At 37.3% G+C, this 15167-nt stretch overlaps 2 protein-coding genes and 1 long non-coding RNA gene across 5 annotated transcripts in view; 2 read left to right on the top strand and 1 right to left on the bottom strand.

The window, feature by feature from the left end:
- The window catches only part of LOC107572105 (mitochondrial dicarboxylate carrier-like), an 8051-nt gene extending 5666 nt beyond the window's left edge, over nucleotides 1-2385 (top strand). Inside the window, exons 3-8 of the mRNA XM_016258517.1 lie at nucleotides 557-671; nucleotides 1534-1582; nucleotides 1658-1699; nucleotides 1776-1819; nucleotides 1895-1965; nucleotides 2248-2385. Coding sequence (XP_016114003.1) covers nucleotides 557-671; nucleotides 1534-1582; nucleotides 1658-1699; nucleotides 1776-1819; nucleotides 1895-1965; nucleotides 2248-2385 — 459 coding nt within the window. The remainder of the gene's footprint in view (nucleotides 1-556; nucleotides 672-1533; nucleotides 1583-1657; nucleotides 1700-1775; nucleotides 1820-1894; nucleotides 1966-2247) is intronic.
- Nucleotides 2386-3662: 1277 nt separating this feature from the next.
- LOC107572111 (uncharacterized) overlaps nucleotides 3663-15167 on the bottom strand; it is a 19204-nt gene continuing 7699 nt past the window's right edge. Inside the window, exons 2-3 of the long non-coding RNA XR_001607281.1 lie at nucleotides 8325-8331; nucleotides 3663-4045 (exon numbers count right to left, since the gene is read on the bottom strand). This is a non-coding gene — a long non-coding RNA (uncharacterized lncRNA). The remainder of the gene's footprint in view (nucleotides 4046-8324; nucleotides 8332-15167) is intronic.
- Nucleotides 4983-8318, top strand: LOC107572110 (GTPase IMAP family member 8-like). Of its 3 annotated transcripts, none has more exons than XM_016258525.1 (3): nucleotides 4983-5154; nucleotides 6497-6566; nucleotides 6648-8318. In XM_016258525.1, the coding sequence occupies exons 2-3, from the start codon at nucleotides 6533-6535 to the stop codon at nucleotides 7544-7546; spliced, it is 933 nt and encodes a 310-aa protein (XP_016114011.1). In that variant the 5' UTR covers nucleotides 4983-5154; nucleotides 6497-6532; the 3' UTR covers nucleotides 7547-8318. The 3 variants fall into 3 exon arrangements, with proteins under 3 accessions (XP_016114011.1, XP_016114010.1, XP_016114009.1); XM_016258524.1 differs by having other exon boundaries at nucleotides 6492-6566; XM_016258523.1 differs by lacking the exon at nucleotides 4983-5154 and having other exon boundaries at nucleotides 6398-6566.

Raw genomic sequence — 15167 nt, 5'->3', positions numbered from 1 at the left:
TATATATATATATATATATATATATATATATATATATATATATATATATATATATGAAGTGAACTAACCCTGGAACATAACCTACTCCAGAGCAGGTTAGCTTCAGAGAGCAAGTTACTATGGTTACTTACATACCCTGAAAGTAACCTCCGATTTTGGAACCGAAAACTGAGGTTATCTGCTCGCTTATCCTCAAACATACCCGGGTATGTCACATAACCTGCTTTTTTGGAATGCCCCCCCTGAAGAAGCGCACACAAATCCATCCACATGGTCAGTTCGGTGAAAATGCATGGTCATGCTTTAACTTAAACTAGCAATGTTTTGGAAACAAAAGCTGCCGAACACGCATGGAAACTGATCTCCAGAACTGCCCTGAATATATCAGAGACTCTTCCTGAAATACATGAAACCGCAGCTCTTCGGTTAAAGTCAGTCTGTCATGGTTAAGTGTGAGATTAAGATTGTTAGTGTTTACTGGCTATACATTGTTTACACTGAAGCTGATGAAATACACATGTAATGCTAATGAATCTGTCTCTGTCTGTTTCTGCAGATGTCGTATTCTCTCACCAGGTTTGCCATCTATGAGACGGTCAGAGACATGATGGGCAGCGGCGGTCAGGGACCCATGCCCTTCTATCAGAAAGTCCTGCTGGGCGCGTTTGGAGGTAAAAACACACACCACTACAAAGCAGAGAATCACCAAACACCTCATGATGAACACCATCACCATCATGCAGTGCGCAATGCAGCGGTATCAACACTATATATGCAATATATATATTACACATGCATGCATACGTGCTATTTTAGTATTGTTGATTTACTATTACAGTTTTTATTAATATTCTGAATTAGTTTTTTATTATTTTTTATATTTTCAGTTTTCATTTTAGTTAAACTTTTTGTAATTTTGTTGCGCGTTTTATTCATTTATTTATTTTTGTTTCTATATGTATGGAAGCATGTTTCTTTTCACCGTATTTAAAAAAAAAAAATAAAAATGTGGAAAAATTAATTTCACATTTCTCACTTTTTTTCCCAAATTTGTGAGCTATGAACGTTTCAATTCTGAGAAGAAAAGTCAGAATTGTGAGACAAAGATACAATTGAAAGAAGTATTGCTAGATAAAAATTGTTAAATAAAAAGGTGCAATCTTCCTTTTTAATTTGTATTTATTTTATTTTTATTACAAAAAAAAATTAGCGAGATGTAAATTTAAAGAGAGAATTTTTGTATGTCAAATTGAATATATATATTTTTTAAGAATAAATAGCAAGATAAAATTTAAAGAGATAAAAACTCGCAATTACCTTATTGTATTTGTTATACTTGTATTTTTTTAATTGTTTTTGCCATGAAAATAGCCTAAGATGCTGACATGGCATTAAATAAATATATACTACTACTTCTCATAAATATGTCTATATGGTTTATAATCATTTTTACTGCAGTTTTAGATATGTTATTTGAAAGAATAATATTAACCCTGATGCGTAGATGAAGACATACTGTGTGTTTCTCCACAGGCTTCACCGGCGGCTTCATCGGGACTCCAGCGGATATGGTTAACGTTCGGTGTGTATTGCAGGGTTTGTGTTTCTAGCTCATCTGGCCGAGTGTGAGTGTTTTTCATGTTATTGATCTCCACAGGATGCAGAACGATATGAAGCTTCCTGCAGAGCAGAGGAGAAAGTGAGTGTGTTTAGGTCTAAATCCCTCCAGAAGGTCATGACGTGATTAATCTGAATCATATCTGTGTCTCTTGCAGCTATAAACACGCGCTGGACGGGCTCTTCCGGGTCTGGCGGGAAGGTAAAGACATTTCTGGATCTCTAAAATCATCTGGAAATGTTTGAATGTGTCTCTCTGAACGTGTGTTTCTCTCAGAGGGAACCAGGAAGTTGTTCTCAGGAGCCACTATGGCGTCCAGCAGAGGAGCCCTGGTCACTGTCGGACAGGTGAGACAGCAGTGCATGATGGGAATGACTGCATTTCAAGAAGTTTCTCCGTTTATTGAATATTTTTGACTTATCAGGTTAGACTTTTTTTTTTTTTCTGATGATCTATGAGCTATTCAGAATAAGTGCATAACATGTAGAAATAGGCCAGATATTCTTTGGTTCCCACACAAACTGAGGAGTGATCCGCTGAATGCGCTGTGAGCCGCTGTGGACGAAGGCATCTGTCAGATGAAGTGTTTATGATGATGAAATGATCCTGAGCGTGTCTCTCTGTGTCAGCTGGCGTGTTATGATCAGGCCAAGCAGCTGGTGTTGGGCACAGGACTCATGGGAGATAATATACTCACACACTTCCTGTCCAGCTTCATCGCTGTGAGTATCGAAGCCTCTGATTGGCCAGTCATTGGTTATTCTTGATAACTTATAGTTAATGGACAGTATTGGACATCTAGTTTTTATTGATTAGTAAAATATCTATCTATCTATCTATCTATCTATCTATCTATCTATCTATCTGTCTGTCTGTCTATATATCCGTCTATCTATATAGCTAGCTAGCTACGTGTGTGTGTGTGTGTGTGTCTGTGTGTGTGTGTGTAAATGTAAAAAAAAAAATGATCAGGCCAAGCAGCTGGTGTTGGGCACAGGACTCATGGGAGATAATATACTCACACACTTCCTGTCCAGCTTCATCGCTGTGAGTATCGAAGCCTCTGATTGGCCAGTCATTGGTTATTCTTGATAACTTATAGTTAATGGACAGTATTGGACATCTAGTTTTTATTGATTAGTAAAATATCTATCTATCTATCTATCTATCTATCTATCTATCTATCTATCTATCTGTCTGTCTGTCTATATATCCGTCTATCTATATAGCTAGCTAGCTACGTGTGTGTGTGTGTGTGTGTCTGTGTGTGTGTGTGTAAATGTAAAAAAAAAATGTATATGTCCATATGTGTGTATAGTAAATTTATATTTAAAAATATTTATTGTAAAATTATTTAAATATTTGTATAATTGTAATTTATTTATATTATATGTTTACATTAAGCCATTGATAAATTAATTGATAAATCTGATAAAGTAATCGATAAATCATTTTCATTTGTATAACATTTGTTTAGTGTTGGGCACAGGACTCATGGGAGATAATATACTCACACACTTCCTGTCCAGCTTCATCGCTGTGAGTATCGAAGCCTCTGATTGGCCAGTCATTGGTTATTCTTGATAACTTATAGTTAATGGACAGTATTGGACATCTAGTTTTTATTGATTAGTAAAATATCTATCTATCTATCTATCTGTCTGTCTGTCTGTCTGTCTGTCTATCTATATATCCGTCTATCTATATAGCTAGCTAGCTACGTGTGTGTGTGTGTCTGTGTGTGTGTGTGTGTGTAAATGTAAAAAAAATGTATATGTACATGTGTGTATAGTAAATTTATATTTAAATATCACAATATTATTTCTGGAAAATCTCACATTACACAGTCATAACCAACTCCACAATGCAGCCGGACCAACCTAACGAAAGATGATTCCTCACTATCCCGAGTGCCAACCCGTCATAACGCTCATCTGACAGGAGAGCGAGATCTTCTGGGAATAAACGACTGTACGCTCATCTCTTCAGGGTGAGCTTTAGGTTATAGATGTTATCTATCAGGATAGATATGGGGTTTTTTTTAGTTAATGATATGATGATTCTGATTTTATTTTATTTTGTATACTGTTCTTAAATCCTTCTTCTTTTGCAAAGTTCAGTCATTATATCATAACTTACTCACCTGTATGTTGTTCCGAACCTGTGCAATGTTCTTTATGCTGAACATCTGTTTTGTTTTCCTCTGAATAGTCACTCTTTTTCCATTTATGAAATAGTTTTGTTAGGGTGAGTAAAATTATGACAGAATTTTCATTTTCGCTGAACCGTTCCTTTAAGACACAAACAAAACGGTCCATATTGCTTTATGGTTTTTAAACGGTTGCATTCAGTCTGTATGTATTGTGCTAAACTGTTTTAATGGTACAAATTCTGTATTTTCGACTGTTTGCTGGGTTCACAGAAAAGCTATGAGTGGACAGAATTAAAGTTTTTTACTTAACCAAATCATGAAGCATCACAGAAGAAAATAAAACCAGAAACATCTGACTGATGGGGACCCAGCTGTCTATCTTCAATGTGAAAGACGAGTCAAACTTCTGCACTTCAGTTTTCATTATATTCCTGTTCTTTTTGTAATATTTCTGCTGCCTTAAAACTTACGATCGGCACGGATCTGCGACTGAAATATTGTTAGATCTACTGTAGTTTCTGCAAATGTGCATGTAGTTGTTTTAGTGTTGAGGTAATGGGGGCGTTTAGTGAAAAAGTTGCACAAATTACTTGTAGTAATTCAGTTTTGTGCTTTGGTCCCAAGAATATCTGGACTTATCCTAAACTAAGCGTATAATAACACAACAATTATCTCAAATTTACTTTAAACTTAATATTTTAGATTACTTTGGTATATGGCCATATTGGTATATGCTTAAAAACTGGCTTTTTAAATGATTTTACACTAAGAATGAACACTGGAGAAGCCTATTGGTGTCCAGCAGAGCCGCTTGTGTGCATCGAGGGCTTGCAAGCGAGTTTATGTGAGTGCTAACATTTTGTTTGCTTGTTTGTTTTTCTAAAAAATCATTTGTAATTTAAGGTTTGAAAATGGAGGGTTGAACTGCTTGTTGCTTGAATTGGGTGGGATTTAGCTGCTCTCTCTTGATAAAAATGCCAATATGCAAACTAATGCAATTTTGTCTCATCAGAATGCGGTATTTTGTCTGGAATGAAAATGTATGGAAATAAATGGACTAACACAAGAACATCCGGTGGGATTATGTGTATATTTATATTTTTGTATTCAGCTCGTACATTTACTCAAACAAATTGATATAGGTTTCCCTCCATTTAAACAATGTGGAACAAGCCTAATATTCATGCATGCTCCACCCAGTGGACATTTAGCTACTTCTGAACAGGATTTAGCTATACTTCCCATTGAAAATGGTTCCTGCGAGTCTGCAGCTGGACAGAAGCGCAACTTCCGCATTCATACCAACCAGCTTTCAGTGCGTTGTCCACGCTGCATGCAGATAAAACCTGTGAAGAGAAGCGTAATGGAGCTGGTTTTCGCATAGGTGAGTATGGATCTCTTCATGCACGGTTTACAATCACCTGACTGCCTGGCGCGGATCGAAACTTCCAGAGGCCTGCAGCACGCGTCTGTCAATGTGCAATCTGTTTCGAGCCATACTGTTTAGATCACGTCTATCAAGAAGAACAACAAAGGCATGAGAACAAACTGCAAGTTTTGGGCGGTTGTGATCCATGTACAGCGCATGGCATGCCTCAGTGATATACATAATAGCTACACACCTGAGGCAATGATGAACATAAAAGTTCTTAATTCAAGTTTATATATTTATATTGCGTTTTTCCAAATATGGGCACATACCTTAAATGATATTGAATGTTTATGTATACAATGACAAAAGTTTGTAATTGAACATTTTGTGGATTATTTCACATTAATAAGGAGCAGAACAACAGGACATTCTGCATATTGTGCTGTTGATTAAAGGGGTCATATGATGTTGCTAAAAAGAACATTTGGTGTAATGAAATGTGTTTATGCGGTTTAAGGTTCAAAAAACACATTATTTTCCACATACTGTACATTATTGTTTCTCCTCTATGCCCCGCCTTTATGAAACGTGTCGATTTTTATAAAGCTCATCGGTCTGAAAAGTGAGGTTTGCTCTGATTGGTCAGCTATCCAGTGCGTTGTGATTGGCCGAATGCCTCAAGCGTGTGACGGAAATGTTACGCCCCTCTCCATACTGTGATGCCGTGTCCGGCCGGAGCGATGATTCAAAAACATTAAAACCCATTATAAACGAGGCATTCGCTGCATCCAGTGGGGACATAATTATAGATTATAATGATTTATACTGTCTTTTTACGTGTTGCGTTAACCGCGTAAACATAAAACCATGTCTGCATTTGTGATGACAAACAACAAGCCCTACTCTACACTGCCCAAAAAAACTCGCTTTAAATATATAAAATATAAAAACTCTTTAAATATAAAAAAACGTACTTACAGTCTGTGAGTCAGAACAGCCGGCATTGTAGTCTGTTCTTCCAGGATCAGGAAACAGTCCTCCATAAAATGTGCTGCACACATCTGAATATTTGGGTTGAACTGTTCTGGAACACTCTTAACTTTTATAAAGAATATCTCTTTGGTTTTGAGACTTTAGTCTTTGCAACTTTACAGATCTTCTTTATGCACCAAGAGCTTGTAACACTCCAAAGAGAAAGGAAAAATTGAAATCGCATCATATGACCCCTTTAAGACTTGAAATAGCAGACCAGTAAACATGCAGATCCATGTCTTATAAACATTTTTGATTTGAAATGTGTAAAGAAGCAGCAAGTTGTTATCTTTTAATGAACAAAATGTCTCAATTAGTAGAGAGAGAGAAATCCACTCACAGTCCAGTCACACACAAGATGCGGCGAGGAAGCATGTCTCATCCTCCTCAATGTAAGTAATTCATACCAACATCCATTAGTCTATCCATCCACACATCCATAATGTCCATCTCTCTGTCTCTCTTATCTGTAGTATCAGACCTGAATATTATGCTGTTGGGTCTGACTGGAGCAGGGAAAAGTGCATCAGGAAACACCATCCTAGGTGGAGACAGAAAAACATTCGAAGAACGTAATTATTTTACGTCTGAGACCCAAATTTGTGCACCAGCGCATACAGTGGTGGACGGACAAACTGTCAATGTGATCGACACTGTGGGACTCTCTGATACAGCTGTGAAGATTACAGATGTTCAGACCCAAATAGAGCAGATAATGCAGAATACACCACTCGATGTGTTTCTGCTGGTGATCAGACTGGGTGAGACGTTCACAAAGGAGAAACGTGAACCTGTGAAATGGATCCAGAAGAACTTTGGAGCAAAGGTCTTAAAACGCACAATAGTGCTCTTCACTCATGCGGATCAGTTACATGAGCCAATAGAAGATCATCTGAGCAAATCTGAATCACTGTGGTCAGTAGTTGATCAGTGTTCAGGAGCATTTCATGTTTTTAACAACAAAGATGAAGATCAGACTCAAGTCACTGAGCTTCTGGAAAAGATTGAGTTTCTGAGGAGGACGAATGGATACAGGAGATACACTGAGCAGGACTTTAAGAAGACTCAGAAAAATCTCTGGCTCAAGAAATGTGACATCTTCATAGTAGCAATAGCATTAGGAGCAGCAGCAGCAATTTTAGCTGGAGTAGCATTAAGAGGAGGAGAAGGTGTATTAGGAGGAGCATATGTATTAAGAGCTGCAGGAGTAGGAGAAGCACCTCCGATGGTGGCTTCAGTTGCACCACGTACAGGACCGGCAGCATTACTAGGATCAGCAGGAGGTGCAGCTCTCCTGGCAGTAGCAGCTTGTGCTGGACTGTATTTTTTGGCAAGAAAATATCTCTCTAGAGAAAATGATAAAAGAGACTAAAATACTCTAGCATCATGCTGTATATAGCATGAGTAGAACAAGCACATTTGAAATAAATACATTTTCTTTCACAGTGGAGTCAATAAATAATCAAGTATGTTTTTCTTTCGTAAAATAGTGTATTATACTATCCTGATATTAGGAGGGTTTTACACTAAATGAAATCTGAACACTGGAGAAGCCTTGTGTAACTGTGTCCAGCAGAGAGAGCTGTGTCATGCCGTGAATGTGTGCGTATGCGTGAATGCGCAGATCTGCCTGTATGCATCGACTGCACGAACATATACAAGTTTTCGTTGCTTGAACTGACTGGAATTCTGACTGCTCCCTCCGTCATGACAAAAATGGAATTAAGAGCTGAAACTGGTCTGAACTGCAATTTTATCTAATCAAAACTGTATTTTGTTCAAAAAGAAAATTTATGGAAATAAAAGTAATCAAGGTGATTTCATGCACTAGCCTATATATTAATCAGCGCATGTATAATCCATCATCTCCCAGTAAGGTCAAAATAAACTAGGCTGAAACTATGCTATTTCAAGGACAGTACAGCCCTTAAATATTTTTTTTTCCCTTTTTGTTCACATAAATGCTTTTGTTTTGCCTCTTCTAATCTGAGTGAGTACTTTTTTTTTCAATAATCATAAAAAAGGCCCAAAAGCTATAAATGAAATGTCCCTCCTTTTACGAATAGCCTAACAAACCGTTAGAGGCATTCAGCATTCAAAGCCAATCAGCTTTCAGAATCACAATAGTGTGTCATCAAACCTGTAAACACGACAGGGCTGCGTTCAGCCCCGACAAAACGTTGCAAAACGTTTTTTAAACGGAAACGGTGGTGCATTGAACACCCTGTTCTGATGACGCAAGAGTTGCAGCTATGGCAGCTGAGAAGGCCATTCTTTGTGTTCTTTTTGAAGAATTTTCAGAGCCTGGTGAAATCTGTATAAATACATGTTTAATACTGCAGAATATGCTCGATGTTACAGTTCAATTGTTGCGTATACCGAGCTGCAGCGGACGCGTATGTAAACGACTTTACTTGAACCCATTGTGCGAGCTGTCTCTTTAACCCTTTCACTGATGAGTTTAAAATATTCTAGCGGTCCCCCCAGAGTGAGATTTTTTTAGGCGGCCATTATTTTAGAACGTTTCCCCTTACTGTTTTCATGGCGACGCGTCATGCTTGTCACGTGACGGCCACAATAACACTGTCTGAAAGATGGATTGCTTTTATTTCGTTTTCCTTTTTTATTCAAAATATTCATAAACTTGCTTACCATGTCATCAACTATCTGATATTCCGTTTCACAAATATGTGTAAATGAATGTGTTTTGTCGTTTAAAAACCTTTCTAAATGATCTTGATCCGTAACGTGAGATGCGCGCTGCCATGTTTGTTCGCGCTGCAGTTCAGAGAGTCCTGTCAGTCGATTTCATTTTCATAAATTTATCCCAAAATACATGCAATAGCGGTCCCCCCAGAGTGAGATTTTTTTAGGCGGCCATTATTTTAGAACGTTTCCCCTTACTGTTTTCATGGCGACGCGTCATGCTTGTCACGTGACGGCCACAATAACACTGTCTGAAAGATGGATTGCTTTTATTTCGTTTTCCTTTTTTATTCAAAATATTCATAAACTTGCTTACCATGTCATCAACTATCTGATATTCCGATTCACAAATATGTGTAAATTAGTGTGTTTTGTCGTTTAAAAACCTTTCTAAATGATCTTGATCCGTAACGTGAGATGCGCGCTGCCATGTTTGTTCGCGCTGCAGTTCAGAGAGTCCTGTCAGTCGATTTCATTTTCATAAATTTATCCCAAAATACATGCAAATAAGTGTCCGGTGAACTGGGAGAAGAATAGAGTGAACTTTATGGTTACTTAGACTATGTGTATCTGATATTAATAAAACATGTGGCTAATTATATTTGAATGGATTGTTATTGCTGCTTCCATAAACATCCGTGTGTATTTTACTAACTCTAAATGTATTGTTTTACTAATACTTATGTGTATTTAAATGTCTGAAACCTAAAATAAACATCATGTGGTTAAAAACAATGGCATAGTTGTGATTATATGACAGGTGCAGCGGCGTGAATTTGGCAGTTATGTGACGGCACCGAACGGTCTAAATCCCATATGTGGGACCGTACCGCTCAACAGGTTAATACTGCGTGGTTTATATACATGTTGCTGCTGATTGGGCTGACATTTTTGACACACCCACCAAACAAGAGAAAACATATCTCAAACCCCGTTGCACACCGTTTCCAGGAAACATGTCGTTCAATCCGGAAACCGTAGCCAGGGGCGCCGCTAGCAATTTTGGGCCCTATGAAAGAATATGAGGTTGGGCCCCCTACCGCACCCATTCTGCACCAAACATACAAGCCAAGCTAGCTATCCAAAATCTTTGTCTGCAATTTAATAATACTGGCCTATTACTTTTGCTATTGCTTTTGACCAGTAGGTATCAGTATTTAGAGACCTACCCATAGCCGTGGGAACATATTTTATCTGGGGGGGGGGGCTTGATGTTGAAGGGCGCGGCCGCAGTGGGGGATTTTAAACAAAATCCTATTATTAAACAGCCCAAACACTTATAGATGAACATACAAAACAATGAAGACAGAGTTATATGAGAACAAATATATATTTGAGCTTTTGTGATTTTAGCTCAATAATATTTTTTTTCTTTAATATTTTCATTATTTTAAGGGGATTTTACTAAATATTAACCTCTGAATTATGCACCATTTATCATCTGCAATATCAGGGTGTAACCTCTAGATGGCTGTGTAGCCCTATATAATAATAATAACTTATGCATTTAGCAGACGCTTTTATCCAAAGTGACTTACCGTGCATTCAGGCTATACATTTTTTACCAGTATGTGTTCCCTGGGAATTGAATTCACAACCTTTTGCCCTTTTTGCATCTGCTAACACAGTGCTCTACCACTGAGCCACAGGAACATATTTATAGTAAGTATATATATATATATATATATATATAAATGAGTGATGGGAAGTTTGGATCATTTTACCGACTCGGACCTCTGAGTCTCGTTCAGCAAAATGAACAAATCTTTTTCCGAGTCATTTCGTTCATTTGAGCAAAATATAATTAAAATGTTACGTGTTACTTCCCTAAAACGTCTACTACTTACGCAAACGTTGATCACACTACAAACAATACAAAACTGCTATAAGAAACAGAAAAGATGAATTCATTATTTACCTGGGTCTTCAGTCTATGATTAGCTCACCTCACCTCTTATCTGACAAGTCTTCGGGTTTGGGCTTATGGGGCTGTCACGTGATGAATGAACGACTCAAACCCGAAGACTCGAGAGATGAACTAATCAATTCTCTTTCCGGCTCAGACTGCATTGGTTAAAGCTTATGGGGCTGTCACGTGATGAACGAACGACTCGGAAAAACCCGACAACTTGAACCAGGTGAACTATTTGACTAATTCCAGTACAGAACCTATAGAATGTTGCGCATGCGTGACTGAACGAATCACTCCCCGAGACGACTCGTTCTTCTCGAGTCACATTAAAGATTCGTTCAAAATGAACGAATCGTTCAAGAACGACCCAACACTAATATAAATACATAATAAACCGTTTGCTGCAGAGTGAGAACTATAAAGCACGCTACTTGTATCAGGTTATTAACTGATATATTTTCAGACATTATTAAAGACTACATTTAGTAAAAGTTGAAATTTAAATGTTGATTTGAAGTGTCAGTAATTATTATTGTAGTCAAATCTGGACACAGAGAAAGCATTTTAATTTTTCTTTTTTCTTTTTTTTTCCATTTTCAGTGGTGAAAAAACGTAACCTATTGAATTGACTATCAGGTAGTGGTTGACTAAGCAACTAGCGCTGACATTAAAGCAAAGGAAACTCCGTGAATAAACATATACCTTTATTTTCGAAGAACTGGGTGAGTAATTGTTGGCCCATTTTCTCTCTCTCTCTGCCCTCTGTAACCTTCGTTACCGGACTTACTTCTTTGTCGAACTCGAAGACATCTCTAATTTGACAGTTTACCATCTGATCTCACTCAGTGACTCTAGTGCCCTTGGTGAAGAGACACTTTCAAATTTAGTCAAAATATCAATCAAATACAGCCACAAAAGATCTAAAAGGAAGTGATACTGAACGACTGGAACATATAGTTTATGAATTTGCCATAGTGGAGGAGTGTAGGATGGAGTTCATTCATTTAATAATGTTTATAATGCTCATAGTCTGTGTATATAATCTGTGTTTGGCGTTGCGTGATTTGTTTCGTTAATTTACTAAATTGGCATCTTCGCCATTGTATTAATTATGAAGGCTATTTAAGAAACTGTTGTTTGTGTACAGGAGCATATTTATAATATTTGTAAAAATCAAACCTGCTACAATCTTTTATTAGCTCGATAAATAGCCTATTAATTTATGTATCAGTCCCCAAATATTTTGCTTGTTTTTATGCTTTTTTTAAATTACATTTTAATCATGAAAATCACTTCTTACTTTAATCTTGAAATCATTTTACATTATTACTTTCTTTCCTTTTTGCATTTTTTCTCATTGGCCAGATGAGGGAGCCACATCATCTGACAAATCTTTTTGTCAAGACACAATCTCAGTCATTTTTCTTGATAAAAACCTTGTCAGAACTTTCTGAGTTCTTCAGTGTCACCTCACTTCCTGTCACCATGGAGACACGTGACTAGTCCTCTCAAGCGCTTTAAGCCTTCAGCATATGAATAGCCATCTTCTCTGCCAAACAGCCAGCATGTGTTTGACTTGTACATGTGCACGCGTGCAAAGATTCACAGCAATATTTAAATATATGCAGATTCCCTCATTGCAGTAAAGTAACTCCTGCATGTTCCTATCTCATCTCAAAGAAAGATTCATAAACAGTGGTTTATTGCTAGCACAGTGGCATCCTGAGCATTTTTATGTGCACCATGAGAATGTCAAAAACTACTGAGATTTGAGGGTTGATGTGTGTTAAAGCTCCAGAGAAGCGGATGTATTTGGGTTTTCACTCAACATTTTGGTTCCCATAATCTGGACTCTCTGGAGAAAGAATCGCTTTATGTATCCCCCAATTGTAAGTCGCTTTGGATAAAAGCGTCTGGAAAATGACTAAATGTAAATGTAATATATTATAAATCCCCACATAAGATGAATGTTTTTGAATGAATGATTGATTGGATCACATATAATGAGATAAATTATAAGTTGCACATTTGTGAATCTTTTAGCATCGTGCTTTAGCGGTTTCCCAGCTAACAAAAGCATGTTCTAAGAACATTTTGCTAGGTTATCATTAAGTTATTTAATATTTAGTTCTCTGAAACTACAAAATATCCAGTTTTTGAAATGTTTCAGATTTTGTTTCTTTTCTTGGTTATGAGAATGTTAAAGTGCCCCTATTATGGATGTTGATGTCAACATGAAACATTATCATATTGCCCGCCCACTTGTTGGTCTTTTCGCATTGGTCTGAATGAAAATGCTAATTCATTCTTTGCCACTAGGTGGCGCTTTTGGAGCAGTACAGTTTCCCCAGTAACGCTGTACACAAAGCAGCATTACACTAATGCTGCTTTATCAGGCATTACAGACATGATTAAATGAAAATTAGACCAATCGGACCAATCACCGCAGAGTAGCGTCACACAAAGGATGGGTTTGGAAAAATGAATCGTTAAACGAATCGTTTGGGAGTCATTGAACAAATAAGGTAAAAAAAAAAAAAAGCATATTATAAGACAATGAAAGTGTTTTTTGGCCTTGCATGCATGTCAACCTGTTGTTGGGGACTCCCAAAACCAAAATATGAACCTTTCATAACCCATAATAGGGGCACTTTAAGGAAACATTCCATTTTATTTCATTTTGAAAACATTGGGAATGTTACTTTTGAATGTTCTCTGGACATTCTGAAACTCTTTTATATTTTCCATTTTCTTTTTAGTTGAATTTTGTTGTTATTATAATTTTTATAATTTAGTCTTTTCTTATTATACCAGTTTTTCATATTTTATTTCCATTATAGTTTTCGTTATTTGATTACATAAAGTTAAACTAAATTGTAAATGTTCCTTTGTAAACTAGCCGTAAACTAGCCGTATTGAATTTTTGTTTTGTTTTTTGTTTGTTTCAGTTTTTTCAGTTAGCTGTAATAACCCTTGTGTCAACAGTACTAAAATTGTTTAGTTCTCATCATGATGCAGGTTATACATTTTTGCTATTGTTAACAAAATTGTTAATATTGATCATTTTGTCAGTAATTTAATTGAGGTTAACACTGCCTGCTGTTTAGTGGCTTAGTTAACTTATGGCTGAAAATATCTCTTTAAACGTTAAGGAAAGTGTTTTAGTTTCTAATATGAGTAATCTTCATGGATTTAATCACACGAATGGCACGGCGGGTCTTACGTTAATAAGCCAGACTTATGTTTTAAGAGATTAAGAGGCCCCAGCAGCTCATTTATTTGCCCTCTATGACCCTTTGCTTGAAGGAGCCACACAGTACAGAACTGAACTCGTACAGTAAGAACTCCAGAAAGTTTCTTTGGAGACAAGAGTAATGGGATAGGAGGCTCTTGGGGATATTTACAGTGCCTGTCAAAGTAAAACTCAATGAGATTTTTATGGAGCTGGATTTATTTCTCTAGATTTTTTACCACATATTTAAATGATTTGACAATACATCTAGTTGACTAGAATTCCTCTATAGAGTTAAGGTTAGACTTATGCCACAGTAACTGATGAATTAAGCAAGTATGGTCATGTTTAATCGCACTTTTTGTGTTCGCGTGCCCACAATCATTGGAGGATTGTTGGATTTTTCATTAAAAGCGTATCAGAGGAGCTGAGCAGTTGCTTACAGTGACCTTTCCACACACATTCATCGGCTGGAGACCGACACGTCACGCTGAGAGCCAAATGAAATGAGCGCTATAGAAACACAAGAACTCTGTATGACCTTCTCAAATCTATTTATTCCTCACGCGTTTGTCTGTAAGTGTGCCTTATGTGTCCATAGATACATGATCAACGTAAGAAGCTCATCAGCGCTAATAAAGTTGAGTGAAAGAAGGAAGGACGTCCTGCTCTTCTGTCGCAGGCCACAGAAAATAGATTCAGGAGCATCATTCAATTTTTCACTAATGAAGTGTCATTATCAGCACTTGAAGTCGGCCGCTTATTTCATTACCTCAGTGAGAAGTGTGTGTGTGTGTGTGGCTTCGGCTTTGATAGATGCGACCGGTTTCTTTGTGTTCGACAGAGATTTCTGTGCCAAACGTCAATATGGGCACAAAAACGTCTTAGTAATGACTTTCTGTCCTCTCACGCATGACTCTTACGCCGGGCCCCTGACAGCACTGACACTAGACTTCTCCATTCTGTGTGTTATTGATCAGGTACATCTAAAACATCTCGAATGACCCTAATGAGCACTAGACCAGACGTTTTGTGGCTGCTGCAGATTGAAATCGACACTATGTTCAGAAGCAAACAAGAACATCTGACACTTACACAAGTGGCACACTGAATCACATCTCGTGCCTCATTAATACACAAAAG

This window comes from Sinocyclocheilus grahami, unplaced genomic scaffold, assembly GCF_001515645.1.
Source record: "Sinocyclocheilus grahami isolate Dianchi unplaced genomic scaffold, SAMN03320097.WGS_v1.1 scaffold1699.1, whole genome shotgun sequence".
NCBI lineage: Eukaryota > Metazoa > Chordata > Actinopteri > Cypriniformes > Cyprinidae > Sinocyclocheilus > Sinocyclocheilus grahami.
This window is presented reverse-complemented; position numbering and strand designations above follow the sequence as displayed.

Coding starts and splice junctions, on each gene's coding strand:
- LOC107572110 (XM_016258523.1), top strand. CDS start 6,437: ATGTGTAAAGAAGCAGCAAGTTGTTATCTTTTAATGAACAAAATGTCT. Junction 6,567..6,647: donor CATGTCTCATCCTCCTCAAT/GTAAGTAATTCA, acceptor TCTTATCTGTAG/TATCAGACCTGAATATTATG.